The sequence below is a fragment of the Pocillopora damicornis genome, chromosome 7 (assembly GCF_964200805.1).
Source record: "Pocillopora damicornis chromosome 7, jaPocDami1.2, whole genome shotgun sequence".
NCBI lineage: Eukaryota > Metazoa > Cnidaria > Anthozoa > Scleractinia > Pocilloporidae > Pocillopora > Pocillopora damicornis.
The window spans coordinates 22886048-22904161 of record NC_142676.1 but is presented as its reverse complement, the minus strand read 5'-3'; the positions used below and the strand labels follow the sequence as shown (position 1 = coordinate 22904161).

The 18114-nt window shown below is 38.0% G+C and overlaps 6 protein-coding genes across 8 annotated transcripts; 3 read left to right on the top strand and 3 right to left on the bottom strand.

Moving 5' to 3' along the window:
* Positions 1-1746: 1746 nt before the first annotated feature.
* On the bottom strand, positions 1747-4136 carry LOC149043180 (uncharacterized). Of its 2 annotated transcripts, none has more exons than XM_089212313.1 (2): positions 3435-4136; positions 1747-2849 (listed from the first exon to the last, which is right to left on the bottom strand). In XM_089212313.1, the coding sequence occupies exons 1-2, from the start codon at positions 3473-3475 to the stop codon at positions 2153-2155; spliced, it is 738 nt and encodes a 245-aa protein (XP_089068439.1). In that variant the 5' UTR covers positions 3476-4136; the 3' UTR covers positions 1747-2152. The 2 variants fall into 2 exon arrangements, with proteins under 2 accessions (XP_089068439.1, XP_089068440.1); XM_089212314.1 differs by having other exon boundaries at positions 1747-2840; positions 3435-3614.
* Positions 4137-4515: 379 nt separating this feature from the next.
* LOC149043179 (uncharacterized) lies at positions 4516-6274 on the bottom strand. Of its 2 annotated transcripts, none has more exons than XM_089212311.1 (2): positions 6078-6274; positions 4516-5783 (listed from the first exon to the last, which is right to left on the bottom strand). In XM_089212311.1, the coding sequence occupies exons 1-2, from the start codon at positions 6116-6118 to the stop codon at positions 5060-5062; spliced, it is 765 nt and encodes a 254-aa protein (XP_089068437.1). In that variant the 5' UTR covers positions 6119-6274; the 3' UTR covers positions 4516-5059. The 2 variants fall into 2 exon arrangements, with proteins under 2 accessions (XP_089068437.1, XP_089068436.1); XM_089212310.1 differs by having other exon boundaries at positions 4516-5786; positions 6078-6245.
* A 283-nt stretch (positions 6275-6557) lies between these two features.
* LOC149043178 (uncharacterized) lies at positions 6558-7861 on the top strand. The gene is made up of 2 exons (XM_089212315.1): positions 6558-6957; positions 7756-7861. The coding sequence occupies exons 1-2, from the start codon at positions 6684-6686 to the stop codon at positions 7833-7835; spliced, it is 354 nt and encodes a 117-aa protein (XP_089068441.1). The 5' UTR covers positions 6558-6683; the 3' UTR covers positions 7836-7861.
* A 1316-nt stretch (positions 7862-9177) lies between these two features.
* On the top strand, positions 9178-11275 carry LOC149043177 (uncharacterized). Its single transcript, XM_089213706.1, has 6 exons — positions 9178-9588; positions 9669-10130; positions 10228-10358; positions 10490-10718; positions 10805-10990; positions 11138-11275. Exons 1-6 carry the CDS (start codon positions 9178-9180, stop codon positions 11258-11260), a joined length of 1542 nt encoding a protein of 513 aa, XP_089069832.1. The 3' UTR covers positions 11261-11275.
* A 36-nt stretch (positions 11276-11311) lies between these two features.
* On the top strand, positions 11312-12313 carry LOC149043176 (uncharacterized). Its single transcript, XM_089213705.1, has 4 exons — positions 11312-11334; positions 11527-11635; positions 11834-11943; positions 12060-12313. The coding sequence occupies exons 1-4, from the start codon at positions 11312-11314 to the stop codon at positions 12160-12162; spliced, it is 345 nt and encodes a 114-aa protein (XP_089069831.1). The 3' UTR covers positions 12163-12313.
* Positions 12314-15871: 3558 nt separating this feature from the next.
* LOC113669290 (uncharacterized) lies at positions 15872-17995 on the bottom strand. The gene is made up of 2 exons (XM_027185293.2): positions 17878-17995; positions 15872-17241 (listed from the first exon to the last, which is right to left on the bottom strand). Exons 1-2 carry the CDS (start codon positions 17916-17918, stop codon positions 16533-16535), a joined length of 750 nt encoding a protein of 249 aa, XP_027041094.2. The 5' UTR covers positions 17919-17995; the 3' UTR covers positions 15872-16532.
* Between the last annotated feature and the right edge of the window lie 119 nt (positions 17996-18114).

The window sequence follows — 18114 nt, the reverse complement described above, 5'->3', positions numbered from 1 at the left end:
ATACTCGTGGCTTTTATTCTAGAAGGATCCATCGTTGCTAAAATTAGGGGACTTGTCAGTGCCTCATAAGAATGACTGGTTGCCTTTTCATCCTGACACAGCAGCTCAAGTGCAAGACAGAAATTTCCCGAAAGTTCTAGTAATTTTTTTAGGAGGAGCGAAATGGACACTGGGAGACATATGACGTCATTTTGCAATATGGCGGACAACGATGAAAAACACTACGTCGATCGTGCTACGATTGAAGCAGAATTTCTCTGCGTAAAAGTGCATTAAATTTTCTTTAAGGGAAAATTTGGCTTGATAAACACTAGTAAGTTTTTTTTATGGTGTCCCCCACACAACGAATAAGGTACTAAGGTCAGTGGCTTCACTGTCTATGAGTCTGTTTAGCTCTTCTTACTTTATTTCAGATTATCAGCAGCGTAGAAGAATTCATTGAGATGAAGGCTTTTGGTTTTAAGGCATTTTAGTGTGCCTGATAGTGTTTTTTTCCTGGTGAGGACACTCTTATGCCTGTGGGCCAAGTGGTTGCTGACATTTCGCCTCACACTCGATTAAATTAAAGCCGTGCGCCTTATTTAATCTTTTGCCAATAATTTTGCCATTTTACTTGTTCATCATAAACATTTAGTTTGGCAACGTTGTCAGGATGCGTGGGTTACGCATTAGGCGGTGAGATAATTAGAAAAGTAAAGTTATTTATGATGCCGTGGTATTTCATTGTAAATAAAGTAGAGCAGCAGGGACAGTCATCTGTTCGATAAATTCAAAACATGACAGTCAAAAGTGTTCACAGAATTTAAACTGGAAGATTCTTTCTAACTTTTTGAGTGTTAGGTGGTTTTTGAGAAATTTCAAAGTTAAGTTGGTTTTTAAGTCAATGAAATATCTGAACCTGCAAACTCAATAAAACTGCAAATTAAAGGCAGGCAACTCAATATCTGTGGCCATAACATCAATATGCATATTCTCCATAATGTATTCTACACAATTCCTTAGGTGCTGGGAGAGGAATTTGTTTAACAATCAAGAGCTTTAGTTTGTGATCATTTCCTTTATTCTTGTGACTGAATGTGTGATTTGGGGAGTGAGATTTTAGGAGAATTTAGATGCCAGTCACTCTAAGGTGTCTGAGGGTTAATAAGTGAAAAGAATGTAAATAATAAAAATAAAGCCAAGTTTAAATTCAATGTGAGTTTTGCTAACTCTGTTTCACAGAAGGTGTGGTGATCTTTACTATCATTTAATTTTTTTTTGTTTTGACAAGATGTTTAATAAGCATTTATAAAATGTTGAATTGGAGTGAATTTGTTAGATTCTTTTGGGATCATACAGATGCTTTGCTGACAGCTTATCCCCTCAACAGCTGCCACTTGAGGTCTGTTTAATACAGTTTCACAGAAGTTTCAATATTCCAATAAAATTAGGTGGATATACTTATATTGTATTAGTAATGCAGATGATTTAGGGAGGAAATATTTTGTCTAAGAGTAATTACTTAATGACTTCCCTCTTCATTCTGTAGGTCTATGGGTGACAAACAGTTTGGGATGGATTTTGACACAAACATAAATTCCCTGTGTCATTTCTTGAACAAATTGTGGTGGGCTACTTGCTGAAATATGAGCAAGTCTTGCTTTCCAGTGGCAAATAAATTTAATGCCTTGTTTCTGTAACGTATCATTTGCCTTGAAACCTTACACTTTTGTTAGGACTTTCTGAATGAGACCAAGAAAACAATTATGATGTTTTCAAATATTTAATGCATAATTTCCTTTGCTAAAATAACTTTAAAACAGCCAAAAATAAGTTACATTTGTAAAAATAAACTGTACTGTTAATACTGAATAAAGGGGTAAATGTCAGCTTCTAAACTCTCTATGGTAGCCACTCAGGTGATAATACTAAATTACCCTGTAATGTTGATAACTTCATTTACAATGCTTTTGTATGCTTTTTACCCTTTGAAGTATATGACTGTAACAAAAGTTGTCAAATATGTAAAGTCAAACTAGATATGTTATTTGCATCATTTATGACCTTGAAAAAAATAATTTTCATCAAATTTTCCTTGCCTGAGTTAATCAACTGTACCAACATTCATCAATAAGATTCATATACTATGTCATCTCTTTCTTACAAACTCGTTTTAATCTAGTTTGGTCTCTTCTGGTTCATCTCCATCCCCTGATTCATTTGTTTCCAGGGCGACATCAAACGCTCTCTCGTGCGGCCATAAGGCGGGGTCACGTGATGCTTCAATGGTCAGCAGGCCTTCTTTTGACAAGCGTGATCTTACTGAACTGACGACGACGTCATCGGGGAGCAGAATACAGTGACTGAAGCCACGTGACCGATTTGCCCTGCCATCTTCTAATTTGCGTTCTCCACAGACAATTAACTCTTTTCCATGCAGCTGAATCTTTATCTCTTCTGGCTTAAAGCCACTGACATCCAACTTGGTCTCAAATTTTCCGTCATCCTCTTTCTCTTCCACGTGCTTTAAGCCCTCTATGATGAGGACGCCGCCATCTTGAGTAATGCGTGACGTCACAGTAGTTGGATCGACATTTTGCGGAAGTGGAAAGACCCTCTTGAACTCGCATTTGTAGAATCCATCTTCTCTCTCTGAGCGGTGCTTTCCATGTAGGATCACCTTGTCGCTATCAACTTCAAGAGCGATGTTTTCAGGTTTGAAGTGCCTCAGTAGAACAGATGCAATCTTCACCGTTCCCTTGTTAGACTGTTCCTGCACCCAGTAGCCGACTTCTTGTTCACACGCTAAAGCCATCTCTTTCCATAGCTCGTGGAAAAAGTCGAACCATCCAGGCACCGGACTATTGTAACTTTAAGATGAAGAAAGGAATAAGTCATCGAAAATGCAAGATACTCACGTGTGGGTGGCAAAGGATTCATAGGCAACATGTGATTAAGGCCAGAATGTTGATATGTGACGCGCGAATTTTACAGAAAGGCGAGCGCGATTCGTGAAGTTATAAACCAGCGTGAGGCGTGGTTACCCTCCTGAAATACATGTCTCTTTTGGTGAAAACCTCAAGATTTCATGACACAAGAAGAGAATTTAAATTTGTCTAAAAAAGTGTGTTTGCCGAGATAAGTTCCCCCGCCTCGCTACAGTGAACGTCTTCCAAGTTTTATGGAACTGCATCTACATTTTACGTAGATACAATAAAATTTAAGAAATAGACGAGAATCTAAGATTTGCTGTAAGGCGTGGATCAAATTGTACTTCAGGCGAAAATATTCTACCCGAAAAATCGAACACAACTCCACAATGGAAATATTAAATTCCGTCATAATATCACTTACGAAAGCTAAGCCCTTGCGAAATTTGGACTACATTGAAAACGGTCAATTTTCCTTGATTTCCTCTTGCATTATCAAATAATAATGGATTTTTTTAAACTTACTTGCATGGTTGAAAGGTTGGAAATGGGAAAGGAAAAGCCATGCTATCTTCTTTTTGAACTTCTTCTGTAGATGCTTAACTTCTTGTTTCTTCCAGGACTTCTGGAAGTTTTGTAAATTGTTTATCGCTTCACAAAGCTTCCCTTTTATATGCTTTGAACGATCTATGTCCACTAAATTTAAACTCTTTGTCAGTACTTCGTAATCATGAATGAAGACGAATTTATCCTGACACAATGTGACTGGACAAAAATGAGCATATTTTTAATTTTAACTTGAAAGAGCGAGTTGATTCTGGAAACTGAAAGACGTAAAGACGTAAAGAGAGCTAAAATTGTTGAATTAACATTTTTGTTATGCCCCAAAAAGATGCTGGAAAAACTGGTGTCATTTCCAAATCAACAACAACCTCATGAATGGCGGATATGCGAATTGTACGTCCAACAGCGATCTTTTCTTGTACGTTAACTTTACAAAAAAATCGGCGGTTGCCAGTGACGAAATAATCCAGTTCGGTTTCTCGCAAAGATGTCGATTTGCTACAATCAGATAGATGTCAAGGGTATTTGTAGAAATCGCCATGGCAAGGAGAAACCAGCCAAAACTCCTGTTCAGATAATCTGCCTCCATGCTCAAGAAACTCAAAAGAGCGCGCAGCTCAAGTAATTTTGACTGACTAAAACAAACCTTGACGTAAGATCTTCGAGAAGTAAGAGTACGTGACCAAAAAATTAAAATCAATAAATGCAAGATGAGTTGTTTAATTTTCAGCATTGTTTGAAGTAACTTGTTTAAGTTTCTCCAATGTCAATTGTATTATGGTATTGTTATTCCAATTCTTATTGTCTTTGACAGTTTTGGGATTTCCGGTATCGCTAATTCAAAGAAATTCGCTCCTTATTAAATTTTATACTGAATTGAGTTTCCCAAATGATTCTATGCAAAGTAAATGTCACACAAAGCGATACAACGTTATTGCGAAAAGTTTCGCTTCATTTAGCCTAAACAGCATTAAAACAGATGAGAATCAAACGCGATTTGCCGCTTAACCTCGTTTCTAATGGAAATAGATAGAAAACAAAGTTTATTTAAACAACGATTTTTATTTGACCAAAAACTAATACATTAGGTTTTGTTTAAATATAATTCTTCATCTATTTCAACCGCGCGCCCCGTTTTCATTACATTACAGTTTGAGAAACAATCCGGGACGCGTATAAACAACTTAAGCAAAATCAGAGAAAGGTTTCCTTTCTAGTTTTGTAGGAATAATCCTAAAAAACAGAACGACATTGATGGTGTCAAAATTTTATTGAATTAATTCACTTCCTGAACTGTCGAGGGCTTAATTTAAACGACAATACTAACATCATAACACGCATAAAGAGAAAGTTTAATTAAAAAAAAGGATAATAATTAAATATTTTCAACAGAACAATTGAAGGTCTTCACACCTCTCATCTATTACGTTGCTACTTTTGCCATACATCAAATACGCGCTTTTTAAGTTTTTGCTATTTTAGTGCTAGTTAAGGGCTTAGTTGTCCTTACATGAAATAATTAGCTGTACTGAAATTTATCAAATACGATTGATACATTTTGGTCTTCTCTTTCTTGAAAGATTGAGTTACTCCTCAGTTTCTGCTGTTTCAGCGCTAGTGGAGGGCTTTGGTTCATCCTCTGGTTCATCTGTCTCCATAGTAACGTCTACGGCTCTTTCGCTTATCAACAAAGCAGGGTCACGTGATGCTTCAATCGTCAGTAGGCCTTCCTTTGACAATCGCGACGACACCGAACCAAGAACCACGTCATCAGGCAGCACAATGCAGCGACTATAACGACGTGACCGGTAAACCTCGCCATCTTCCGATTTGTGTTTCCCACTAACGCTTAACTCATTTCCACGGATCTGTACCTTGATTTCCTCTGGCTTAAAGCCACTGACATCCAACTTGATTTCAAATTTTCCGTCGTCCTCCTTCTCTTCCAACGGTTTGGAGCCCTCAATAACGAGGGCGCCGCCATCTTGAGTAGTGCGTGACGTCACGGTAGTCGGATCGATATCTTGTGGTAGTTTAAAGACTCTCTTGAACTCGCTTGTGTCAAATCCATCTTCTCTCTCTGAGCGATGCTGCCCCTGTAAAGTCACCTTGTCGCTATCAACTTCAATTGTGATGTCTTCAGATTTGAACTGGTTCAACGGGACAGAAGCGATCTTCACTACTCCCTTGTGAGACTGTTGCTGTCTTTTACGGCAGTAAGGGTTGCCGACTTCTTGTTCATATGCCAATGCGATCTCTCTCCACAGATTGTGGAAAAAGTCGAAACCTCCAGGCACTCCTTTGTAGTAACTGCTAAAAAGAAGAAAAGCAAAATTTTTAAAATGACATACGCAGAAAAAAAAGGAGCATCTCTTAAGTGTCTAAACAGGTAGAAATGTTCTATTCTTATCCATTCGTAGCCGTGGCTTTTTCAACGAAACTTCATTAATACTCTTACAGAAAATAATAATTAAGTATGTTAGCATGTCCCTTGATATCAAATGATTCACCAGTGCTCGAAAATAGGTATATTACTCAAGCATAGATAAATAAATTTACTAAGACTCTACATTGACATTTGTATTGAAACAGTAAGGAACTCACTTGCACGGATGGTAGGTTGGAAATCTGAAAACGAGAGCCATATTTTTCCTCTGATAAAATTCTTCTTTTGCTTCCTGTAGCTTGTAGTTACTTCTTTCTTGTAGGATCTCTGAAGTCTTCTTAAGAACTGTTGATCGCTCTGCGAAAACCGTCCATATATACTCGTGGCTTTTATTCTAGAAGGATCCATCGTTGCTAAAATTAGGGGACTTGTCAGTGCCTCGTAAGAATGACTGGTTGCCTTTTCATCCTGACACAGCAGCTCAAGTGCAAGACAGAAATTTCCCGAAAGTTCTAGTAAATTTTTTAGCAGGAGCGAAATGGACACTGGGAGACATATGACGTCATTTTGCAATATGGCGGACAACAATGAAAAACACTACGTCGATCGTGCCGCGAATTCCCACGTAGACTCTGTGACCCCCTTCCGCAGTATGATTTTATTGTGCCAGCGGTCGTCCCACTTTAGTAATAACTAACTAAGGGGAGCTCAACTTGGGGACTAGGGTTGAATCAGCTGTTAATTATAACCAGCGGCAAGAATCCCGCGCTATTACTTAAAGTCAAGTCCCTATCAGGGCTCATTGACCTTGCCTTGCTAACGAGATGTCATCCGAATTTTTTGCAACGAGGGCTACTGGCCTTAGCTGTAATCCAAATAGTTCTGGCAAACAATCTACGCTAGTTAAAAAGGAAATTGAGTTTCTTCATGCAAACCTCTGCGAGGTACGCGTTGATAGTGACTACGGTTACGGGTTTTTAGATGGGACAGAGGAACGGAAGGAAGATCTCATTGAGCAATTCACCACATTGAATTCTACATGTTTTGTGCGCTCCACAACAGAGGTCAAGGAAAGGTCGCGAAGATCATCCGAAAATGGTATTTTCAATCTTCTTTACTTTTTCTTTTGAGCATTTTAGGTTTGCAATTTTCGGGAAAAGGAAAACGATTGCGCAAAACAGAGGACGAATACAGTCAAGGCAGGCCATGCCAGGGTTTTCATGTTTATATTACAAAACAACTTGACCTTTCGCTGCCTTTTGTTTGTTTAAGGCGGAAATATTCTAGTCATTTATGGAGCCCAGATGCGACGTCCATATTTTAATGAAGAAATGAAAGCGAAATATTATGTCGCAACAGTTCAATAAAATTTAGCCATCAAGTGGCCAGAATTTTAATTTCGGTAATTATCCGAAGGCATCTACAGTATCCGTTCCACACGTGCGTTGACAGACTATTGCACAACTTCCACCGGTGAGAAAATGAGTACGAAGAAATGCTAAATCATCGTCATAAAAGTCAACAATCATTCACGGTTGTCAAGATTTAGCGACTATTTAATAAAGCGTTTTTCTTAGTCTAAAAATGATCACATTTTTTTCTTTAACCTCGGCCCGAAAGGTTTTTAACAGTTTACATGGGTTTGGAAGAAAAGAAGAAGCGCTGTGAAAAACATGCGCGTGTGGACCGGATCTGTTTCGTTTGCACTCTTTTTCCTTTTTTTTTGAAAAACAAAGAAAGCAGCCCAAAATTATGAAAGCTTGAATCTCCAGAAATCTTTAATTTACCAAAATCAAGTTCCAAGAATGACACGAGGGTAGAAACATAAAACAGTTGATGTCTGGGGAGTAAATTATTATAGGAAGGTAAATAAAGATCTTTATTGTTTTTTTACAGGGCACGGTAACGAATCTTGCAATCTGATTGGTTCTTTACCCGGTCAGTATTTTCCTATCTCTGCCCACGGGCCACGGTAACGCTTTCGTGAGTCGCCGAGTACATCCCAACTTTCGTTATCATTTTTCATAAACATACCTCGTTTTCCGGCTGGGCAGTATTTTTAAGCAAACACGTCGGTCACTACCTCAAGCCGATAAATAACTTATGAATCCTCTCTTTTCTCTCTATCAAATCACTTTGGTTGACAGAAAAATATTGGTTTCAGAATGAATTTGTATAAACAATAGTGTCATTACGTTGGTTGACAAGCGGCCTAAAAACCGTCTGCAATTAATTTTAATCGTTCACAAAAAGTACCCAGAAAGTTGAAAGGTGAGGTATTTGGTTACAGTTAAACTGAACGATGGAACTTTCATTCATTTAATATCTGAATTTTCTCGAGCAATTTATTCATAGTGAAAGAGCGAGCAAAGTTTTAATTTAAGTTCTACAACAAATATACGCTCCTGGTGAGTCTTTCCAATTCCGTTCAATTTGGACATTTGTACCTTAAATTGCACAACAGAAATTGAAGGAATTTTTTGAGAAAAGGCCGCATTACATTCCCTTGTATCTCGTTGGAGCGTGCCGTTCGAATTTAGTTTTTGTGAAGGAAAGATCAGAGTTAAACACGCCATTACAGCAAACAAACGAGCAAACTCTCACAACTTCAAAATAAAAAGATTGAATTTACTCACAATTAATTTCCTCGCCGTTTACTTAATGAACAGAGGTAAATCTTCGTACATGAATGAATCGTCGATGAGAGTGAATAATAGTTTCCGTTAGATCATTAACTGATTTTGAAGAAAACATTGTCGTGACAGTCCTTGCCAAACTAGTTCTGTTGGTTTTCTAATGTTCCTTCGCTTTTCTTTTTCTTGCGCGCTCTCTAATTGACAGGTGTCATATTGTGACAGATACTTGTAGAAATAATGTTTCAAAGTTTGTTTGGAAGCATTTTAAATCACCTTTATCGTTACGGAAATGAAAATGTTTCGCTGAGGCATCTCTCTTAAATTTGCATCACCTCTATTTAACTACCATTTACTCACTCAAAAATTGTTCAGTTTATGGAAGATCTTGCCGTATTTACGGCCATAAATCATTCGGGTTCTTTCGGAAAGAATTTCGTCAAGTTTAAAAACAATAAATATGTTATTTACCGGCTAAGGGTCGGTCCGTATGGTGAAAAACTGTGACCTCGGTCTTGAAAATGCTGCCCTCGGCCTACGGCCTCGGGCAGTATTTTCAAGACCTCGGTCACAACAGGCCGTCAACATCGTGAATACCAACAATGGAATTGAAGCGCAGAATAAGTTGTTCAAATACAGGTATTTGCCTGGATCACTCGACAAATCAGTTTTTGGAATAGTGGTGATGATCGTAGAGTCGTTTATCCCTGATTCCTACCAACACTACCTGGACACCAACCTTCAGCTGAGTGGTTCTTATCGTGAATTCAAGCGCGATATACCTGACTATCTTCACAACCGTCCTCCTCATTTCGTCAAACACTGCCTCAGGAGTAACTTTGGGGCTGCTGAGTTTGCCGAACATGACGTGAAATGTGTCAATTTAGAAAAGGGTGAATTTCTCGTCAAAAGCAGTTCGAACAGTACGAAGCTGTTTGCTGTCAAGCTGTTGGAGCCAAGCTGCAAATGTGAAAGCTGGCGTAAAACGCATTTCCCTTGTAAACACCTTTTTGCTGTTTTCAACTTCTTTGACGAGTGGAGCTTTAACAGCTTACCGCATTCTTACAAAAATAGCGTCTTCATAACTCTGGACACCGTGCATTTTGATCAAGCCGATCCTGACGAACAACCAACCTCGGAACCGAGTTCAACGGACGAGGGAAATGACTATTACAGTCAAGAGTATGCGGTGCAGAAACAACAGTCCCCACCTCATCTTCCGATGAATATGATGCACCTGCTCAATCCAGTGGCACTTCTTCCCGGCAAAAAATCAACGACAACGAGCAACCTTTAATAACTGAAAAGCTCAGAAAGCGCCTTCAGGAAAGAGTCGATGAATTAAGATCAGCAACATTCGTGGTCGATGATTCAGGTATCCTTGAGAATACTATCACGACTGTGGAATCTCTGCTAAAGGATCTCCATCAAAGTTCCTCTCTTGAAAATGGCCTTCCTCTTCGACAGAGTCCTGCAAAAAAGAAGCTCAAAGTTACAAAGGTAGACTACCACAAGGTTAAACATAAGACACTTCCCAAACGCAGACGACACAGCAAGAGAAGGAAGGACAGGGGCGTGGTTGTAGACTTGACAAGGGATGAGGGCAATTCCAAAGACAGTGTTGTGGAATTAGAAGAGGTTGGTATAATTCGTTGTTTTCTCACAACGATTGAAAGAACTGTTTATGTCAACGAGTAAAATGTTTATCTTGTATGTGCCAATGTTTTATTTGCAGGTTGACTCGATATGTGATGTGTCTCTTGATGACGATAATGAACTTGAACTGTGTAATGATGCGGATAACGACATGGATAATGATGAGCTAACTGGCACAATTCACGAGAGTTCTGCTCGTATCTCACCAAGGTATAATTCTATCGAATGTAGTAATACAGAACAGTGATCATAACTCTTCGAATATTCTATCAGTTAAGTAGGGAACGATTTATCAACCTTTTAGACTATTCTTTTGATCTACTGTTGTGGTGTATATACAGGCCTTCTCAGCTAGGAGAGTCAGAAGTACAGTTGTGTGACGCAGAGACGAGAGTTAAGACCTTGCAAGTCAACACTGGTATACGCGATTCCGTACTGGAAGTAGGGCCATTCAAAGTAACCCTTTCTGACTTGCTAGCCACTCTTCCTCCTGGCACTTTATCTGCAAAAGAAACACAGAAAATTAAAGAGGAAATCCCTAGTTTTGTAGATGGATGGTTAACTGATACGGTGAGCAGTACTGTTTTCCAGTAACTATTTGAAAGATTAATTTTGTATATCTTCAGTTGTTAAAGTCGTTGTGCTTCTCTTTGTAGATCGTTGATGCTACACTGTGGAAACTAACAAAACTCGACCAAAAAATCTTTGCTGCTGACAGTACCCTTTGTCAGTTGGTGAAACATGGGGCAAGTACCCGTAGATTGTGGATGGGCGAGAGGTTCCATGGAATTGAAAAAATTGTTATTCCAATGAATATCACTGGACATCACTGGACATTACTGGTAAGTTGAGGATGCTAGTCATACTGTACATTTTTTTTTTATAAAATAGTCATCTCTAAAATTTGTATTATATTCTTTAGATAAATTGAACATTGTACACATGACTCAGGACTTCGTTTTGACGACATAAAATAAATGCGTTCAAAGATTTTAGATAACAAGGAATCTATCCGTGTCTACATTGATCCTATTCATGGAAACAAACATCCAAATGAAATAACAGTAGCTTTCAATCCCAGCCTGTACAGACTAATAAATATCATAAGGTGAGTTTCTGTATTCCCAGCAAGACCCTGTGTTTCATTGTTGTGAGAGTTATGAATGGCCATTGTACTGGCCACATTGTTTTTATGATTTTTCAGCTATATATATTTTTTTATATGAGTAATTAAGTGACTTCATGTAACATAAACTTAACTAAACCTAACTTAATTGATTCCATCATTGCCAGGAATTAATATTGAGACAATGTTCATAACTAATTTTTGTAGCTATATCCAGTAGCATTTATGAAAATGGTTGCAATCTTTCTGTAGTGAGGCTGCTGACATTAAAACAGGCTGGAAAAAAAAAGAGTGGGCATGCCTTGAGCCACCCCATTTTCAGCAAACTGATGGATTCAACTGTGGAGTACTTATTTGTAAGGTAATCATTAGAGTAGTATAAAGCATTAGATAAGTGAGCTCATAGGTACCAATTCCATCAATATCTTTGACATTAAACAGTCAAAACATTATGATGTCATTCCATAGCAGTTTTTAAAGAAACATTATCAGAATATTTACATTTTTACATCAATCAATCTTACATCATATATAATATAACTGCAAGATCTATTGTTAGTTTGCCAGGAACTTGTGTGATAACAGACCGATCACAAAGGTCAATGTTTCTATCGAGAGAATGAAGCTTCTATCCAACCTGTTTGGCAGCTGTTACAATGACATTTTGAGGTACAATAATTATGCCTTTCTTATCATTACAATCACCACTGTGTATTGTGTTTAATCCCAAAAAACAAATTGAGAATTAAGTAATCATTTTGAACTTTTACTTCACTTTTTGGCAGAGGAAAGGATGTTCTTGTTTGCAAGGTGTGTCAGATGAATGACAATGAAGACAGGCTAATGGCTGCGATAGATGTGGACAGTTCTTCCATGCTAGTTGTTTAGGAGTGAACTTTGCCACAGCATTGCAAAATCCTTTCTTTTATTGTCCATGATCATACACTTAAAATACACACAAATAACAACCTATCTGGGAGTCTTCTTTTCATTTTTAAAGTATGTGATGGAGTTGTGGCTCAGCTTGTTGAAATTTACATTCAAGGGAAAAAAATTGTGAGAAAGTGTATTTTCTAAAGCAAGCTATATAATTTAAATCATTTTTTTCCAAAGAATATGCAGTAAAAGGGCCCAAGATGTGTACTGTTAAGAGACCAATCATTTAAGTCAGTTAAAATTTGACCGACTGAATGTGATCAGTAATACTTCTTTGTTACAGTCACAGCAAATGTTCCTTGATTTAGGCACTCATTTGCTGAGAAACTGATGAAATAGATATGTCATGTTCATTACACCGTGATTAAGACAAGATTAGGACAAGAACCATGGAACCAATATTTTCAGAAACTGTAATTGTAAAGAAAACAAGAAAGAACCAAAAGGCACACAAACAAGCAAAAGATAAAATACTAAACAAGAACTTACTGAAGAGAAAATTGAAGACACACTTCCAGAAGCTGGTGATAAAATGCCCTTTTTTACCCTGTATGTTCCAATCTGATTGATAAACCATTTACCAACCATTTACAAGACTAATGGCTGAAGCATTAACCTGTGAAAAATATTATCAAATTGGAGTTGATGATAAAATTAAGAAGGTCTGGTTCTAAATAATTCATATCCTTGTACTGTTAACAACAAAAACAACAAAAGAAACCACTGCATTTCGGGTACAACACGTTTGTCACTGGTTTGTGTATAAACACTTTCTTTCCTAATTCCAAAAGCAATTCCCAGTATCTAAGAGTTATTTGGTGGGGGACAGGGGGATGGGAACCCATGAGAATAGGGGATGGAGGTGTACTGGAGGCAAGAGGGGCAGGAACTGGGTAAAATTTTTCGCAAAATTGCATAAACTTTTGAAATGAAAATAAAACAGAGGCAAGAGCCATTTAATAAGGTTATGGGAATCAGGATGTTCAGACCCCTCTGTCCAACTCCCCCCTCCCTGCAGTAATTTGAAATCCAAGTTTTCCCAGCTCATGTGAACACACTCGAGTCCCCCCTTCACCCACTCAAACTGTTATTGTCAAGGACCTGCTCTTCACCATGACTAATTATTAATATGAAACCATTACATTTCCTTCTGCAATAAGCCAAGAATACCTTACTGGCCAGCTTCTTAAAGCTGCATATTTTTTACGATAATAATGCTTACTTGTTCTTAATTTTAACTGATGTCAACTACTAAGTTTTCAATGGGCCAGTAGACTATCAAACACACGAACCTATTCCTGATCTTAACGGCAAAGTATATATGGCCACCTTGGAAGCTCAGCTTTTCTACTGTATTAAAAATTATACACGGAAAAGTTCTGCAGTTTTCTAATAAAGCATTCCTTTTTACCCATGTACTTACCTCCTCTTTGAATCTGCCATTCAATTCGCCTTTTCTTAACGTAAATTCTAACAAAATCCTGCAAGATTTCAACTTCGGAACCCAACTGATCAGAGTAAAGTAATCAATTGTGATACCGCTGGTTGACTGCAGGCAGATCCTTGTTTATTATTACTAAAGTGAGACGACCGCTGACACGATAAAATCATACTGCAGAAGGGGGTCACAGAGTCTACGTGGGAATTCGCGACCCAGCACGGGTGCTACGATTGCAGCAGAATTTCTCTGCGTAAAAGTGCATTAAATTTTCTTTTAGGGAAAATTTGGCTTGAGAAATATAACTAAGTATTTTATGGCGTCTCCTACACAACGAATAAGGTATTTATGTCGGTGACTCCACGTGCTTTATTTATCTCATGTTACCAGCGGCGTAAAAGGATTCATCGAGATGTAGGCTTGTGGTTTAAGGCATTGTGATGTGCCTGATAGTGGTATTTTCCTGATGAGGATACTCCTGTACCTGTGGACCAAGTGATGGCTGACATTTCGCTTCACACTCGATTGAATTAAGGCTGTGCACCTCATGGAATCTTTTGCTAATAATTTTGCCATTTTGCAAGGTCATCATAAACATTTAGTATGACAACGTTCTCAGGCTGCGTGGATTACGCATTAGGCGGTGAGATAATTAGAAAGGAAAACTTATTTATCATGCTTTGGTATTTCATCATTAATATAGCACGTTAGCTGGGAGTGTCATCTGCTCAGTGAATTCAATGCATGGCAGTCAAAAATGTTCACATAATTTAAACTGGAATATTTTTCTAACTTTTTGAAAGTGTGAGGTAATTTTTTCGAAATTGGAAAGAATTTCACAAGTTAAGTTGGTTTTCAAGTTGATGAAATATCTGAACCTGTGCACTCAGTAAAATAACAAATTAAAGGCAGGTAACTGCTTTAAAGGCCACAAGATCAGTAAGCACATTCTCCATATTGTTTTCTATACAATTCGTGAGGTGCTGGCAAGAGGAATTTGTTTATCAATCAAGAGCCTTAGTTTGTGATCATTTCCTTTATTCTTGTGACCTGAATGTGTACTTTAAGAGGTGATATTTAACCCTTTCACTCCCAAGATCTAATTAGTAATTCTCCTTACTATATGCCATACAATTCTTATGATGTTAGTTCAGAGCATTTGGTATTGGATCAACTAATAATCCCATAATTGATATTCTTCTCTATTCTCATCACCTGCCTGCTTGATATTGTATTGATATTGTAAGGAGAAATTCTGTCTTGGTCACTTGTGGGAATGAAAGGGTTAATAAGAATTTAGATGCCATTTGCCTCAAGGGGTTTAAGGGTTAATAACTCAAAAGAGCATAAACAATAAAAATAAAGCCAAGTTTGATTTCAACGCGAGTTTTGCCAAGTTTGTTTCACAGAGAGTATGGTAATCTTTACCATAATTTAATTTTCTTTTGGTGTGACAAGATGTGAAATAAGCATTTGTAAAATGTTGAATTGGAATAAATTTATTAGATTCTTCTGGAGTCATAATGTGCAGACAGTTGATCCCCTCAACAGCTGCCACATCATTAATACCAGTGATGGATCCAGATCTTGAGCTAAGGTGAGGGTCCAGGTTTTTGTTGCTTGCCCTGTCTTTTCTCCCTTCTGCAATTCCTTTTTTATTTTTACCCAAAATAGGGGAGTGGAGGGCCTGGCCCCCCCTGGCCCCCCCCTGGCCCCCCCAGGGCCCCTTCCCAAGATCTGAATACAGTTTCACAGTATTAACCCTTTAATTCCCATGAGTGACCAAGACAGAATTTCTCCTTACAATATCAACACAATATCAACCAGATAAGTGATGAGAGTAAAGAGTAATATTAATTTGGGGATAGTCAATTCAAGACTAAATTCTCTGAACTAACATTATATGAATTGTATGGTTGACGGTAAGGAGAATTACAAATTTGGTCTGGGAGTTAAAGGGTTAAGACTTCCTGTTCATTTTTGTGGGTCTTTGGGTGACAAACAGTTTGGGATGGATTTTGACATAAACATAAATTCACTGTCATTTCAAATTGTGGGGGGTTACTTGCTGAAATATGAGCAAGTCTTGCTTTCCAGTGGCAAATAAATTTAATGCCCTGTTTCTGTAACAGATTAAGGGGAATGTCACATTTAAGGTTTTTTTGCCTTGAGACCCTACGCTTTCAGCAGGACTTTCTGGATGAGACCAAGAAAAACAATCACGACTTTGTCAACTATTTATTGCATAATTTCCTTTCCCAGAATAACTTTAAAACAGCCAAAAATAAGTTACATTTATGAAAATAAACTGTAATGTTTCTATTGAATGAAGGGGGTTAGTTTCTAAAGAAACTGTGGTGCCATGTCGGTTTACACTTTATAGGAAAGAAGCATATGAAAGCATTATAAATGAAGTTAGCAACATTACAGGGTAATTTATCATGATCAACTGAGTTGATAATGTAAATTGGCCACCGTAAAGAGTTTAAAAGATGACGTTCCGATCGTTAGCCCTTCATTAGAGCAAGCCTAACCCCAACCCCATTGCTCTGACAAAGGGCTATTGCTCAAAACGTCGGCTTTTAAACTCTTTATGGTAGCCAATTTACGTTATCAACTCAGTTGATAATGATAAATTACCCTGTAATATTGCTAACTTCATTTACAATGCTTTCATATGCTTCTTTCCTATAAAGTGTATAATTCTAACAACAGTTATCAAATATGTAAAGTCAAACTAGATATGTTATTTGCATCATTCATGAACTTAATAAGAAAACAATTTTCATTTTCATCAAACTTTCCTCGCCTGAAATAATCAACTGTACCAACATAGATAAAATAAGATTCGTATACTATGTCATCTCTTTCTTACATACTCGACCTAATCTAATTTGGTCTCTGCTGGTTGTCCGCTGATCAAGGGGTTTGGTTCATCCTCTGATCCATTTGTTTCCAGGAAAATATCAACCGCTCCCTCGCGCGGCAATAAGGTGGGGTCACGTGATGCTTCAATCGTCAGCAGGCCATCTTTTGACAAGCACGATCTTATTGAACTGATGACAACGTCATCGGGCAGCCGAATACGGTGACTGAAACCAGGTGACCGGTTGGCCCTGCCGTCTTTTAATCTGCGTTTTCCAAAGACAATTAACTCTTTTCCTTGCCGCTTAATCTTTATCTCTTCTGGTTTAAAGCCTCTGACATCCAACTTGGTCTCAAATTTTCCTTCATTCTCTTCCACTCGCTCTAAGCCCTCTATGACGAGGACGCGTCCATCTTGAGTAGTGTGTGACATCACAGTAGTTGGATCGACATTTTTCGGAAGTTTAAAGATCCTCTTGAACTCGCTTGCTTCGAATCCATCTTCTTTCTCTAAGCGGTGCTTTCCATGTAGGGTCACCTTGTCGCTATCAACTTCAAGGGTGATGTTTTCAGGTTTGAAGTGACTCAGTAGAACAGACGCAATCTTCACCGTTCTCTTGTCAGACTGTTCCGGCACCCAGCAGCCGACTTCTTGTTCAAATGCCAAAGCCATCTGTCTCCATGGATCGTGGAAAAAGTCGAACCATCCAGGCACTCGATTATTGTAACTGTATGAAGAAAGGAATAAGTCATCGAAACGCTTAAATACTTACGTGAGGGTGGCAAAGGTTTCATACGTGACATGTGATTAAGGCCAGAATATTGATTTGTGACGCGTGAATTTTACAGGAAGGCGAGCGCGATTCGTGAAGTTATAAACCAGCTTGAGGCGTGATTACCCTCCTGAAATATACGTTTTTTTCGGTGAAAACCTCAAGATTTCATGACACCTTGTACACAAGAAGAGAGATTTGAAGTTTTCCCTTTTAAATACTTGACGCGTAAATTCATTTAAAAAAGATGTGTTTGACGAGATCGGTACCCCCGCCTCACTACAATGAACGTCTACCAAGTTTTATGGAATTGCATTTACATTTTACGTAGATGCAGCAGAATTTAAGAAATAGACGAGAATCTAAGATTTGCTCTAAGGCGTGCATGGGTCAAATTGTACTCTAACCGAAAGTACTCTACCCGAAGAATCAAACACAGCGCTACTGTGGAAAATTTAAAGTCCTTCATATAAATTTCACGGCAGCTAAGCCCTTAAGAAATTTGGACTACAGTGAAAATGGTCAAACTGAATTTTCCTTGATTTCCTCTTGCATTATCAAATAATATCTATGGATTTTTTTAAAACTTACTTGCATGGTTGATAGGTTGGAAATGGGAAACGAAGAGCCATGCTGTCTTATTTTTGAACTTCTTCTGTAGATACTTGACTTCTTGTTTCTTCTAGGACTTCTGAAAGTCTAGTAAATTGTTGATAGCTTCGCACAGCTTCCCTTTTATATGCTTTGAACGATCCATGTCCACTAAATTTAAACTCTTTGTCAGTATTCGTAATAATGACTGAAGACAAATTTATCCTGACACAATGT

Coding starts and splice junctions, on each gene's coding strand:
- LOC113669290 (XM_027185293.2), bottom strand. CDS start 17,918: ATGGCTCTTCGTTTCCCATTTCCAACCTATCAACCATGCAA. Junction 17,242..17,877: donor CCAACCTATCAACCATGCAA/GTAAGTTTTAAA, acceptor TTCTTCATACAG/TTACAATAATCGAGTGCCTG.
- LOC149043180 (XM_089212313.1), bottom strand. CDS start 3,475: ATGGCTTTTCCTTTCCCATTTCCAACCTTTCAACCATGCAA. Junction 2,850..3,434: donor CCAACCTTTCAACCATGCAA/GTAAGTTTAAAA, acceptor TTCATCTTAAAG/TTACAATAGTCCGGTGCCTG.
- LOC149043179 (XM_089212310.1), bottom strand. CDS start 6,118: ATGGCTCTCGTTTTCAGATTTCCAACCTACCATCCGTGCAA. Junction 5,787..6,077: donor CCAACCTACCATCCGTGCAA/GTGAGTTCCTTA, acceptor TCTTCTTTTTAG/CAGTTACTACAAAGGAGTGC.
- LOC149043177 (XM_089213706.1), top strand. CDS start 9,178: ATGATCGTAGAGTCGTTTATCCCTGATTCCTACCAACACTACCTGGAC. Junction 10,719..10,804: donor ATGGATGGTTAACTGATACG/GTGAGCAGTACT, acceptor TTCTCTTTGTAG/ATCGTTGATGCTACACTGTG. Junction 10,991..11,137: donor GACATCACTGGACATTACTG/GTAAGTTGAGGA, acceptor ATGCGTTCAAAG/ATTTTAGATAACAAGGAATC.
- LOC149043176 (XM_089213705.1), top strand. CDS start 11,312: ATGGCCATTGTACTGGCCACATT. Junction 11,335..11,526: donor GCCATTGTACTGGCCACATT/GTTTTTATGATT, acceptor ATCTTTCTGTAG/TGAGGCTGCTGACATTAAAA. Junction 11,944..12,059: donor TGTTACAATGACATTTTGAG/GTACAATAATTA, acceptor ACTTTTTGGCAG/AGGAAAGGATGTTCTTGTTT.
- LOC149043178 (XM_089212315.1), top strand. CDS start 6,684: ATGTCATCCGAATTTTTTGCAACGAGGGCTACTGGCCTTAGCTGTAAT. Junction 6,958..7,755: donor GCGAAGATCATCCGAAAATG/GTATTTTCAATC, acceptor GTTTTTTTACAG/GGCACGGTAACGAATCTTGC.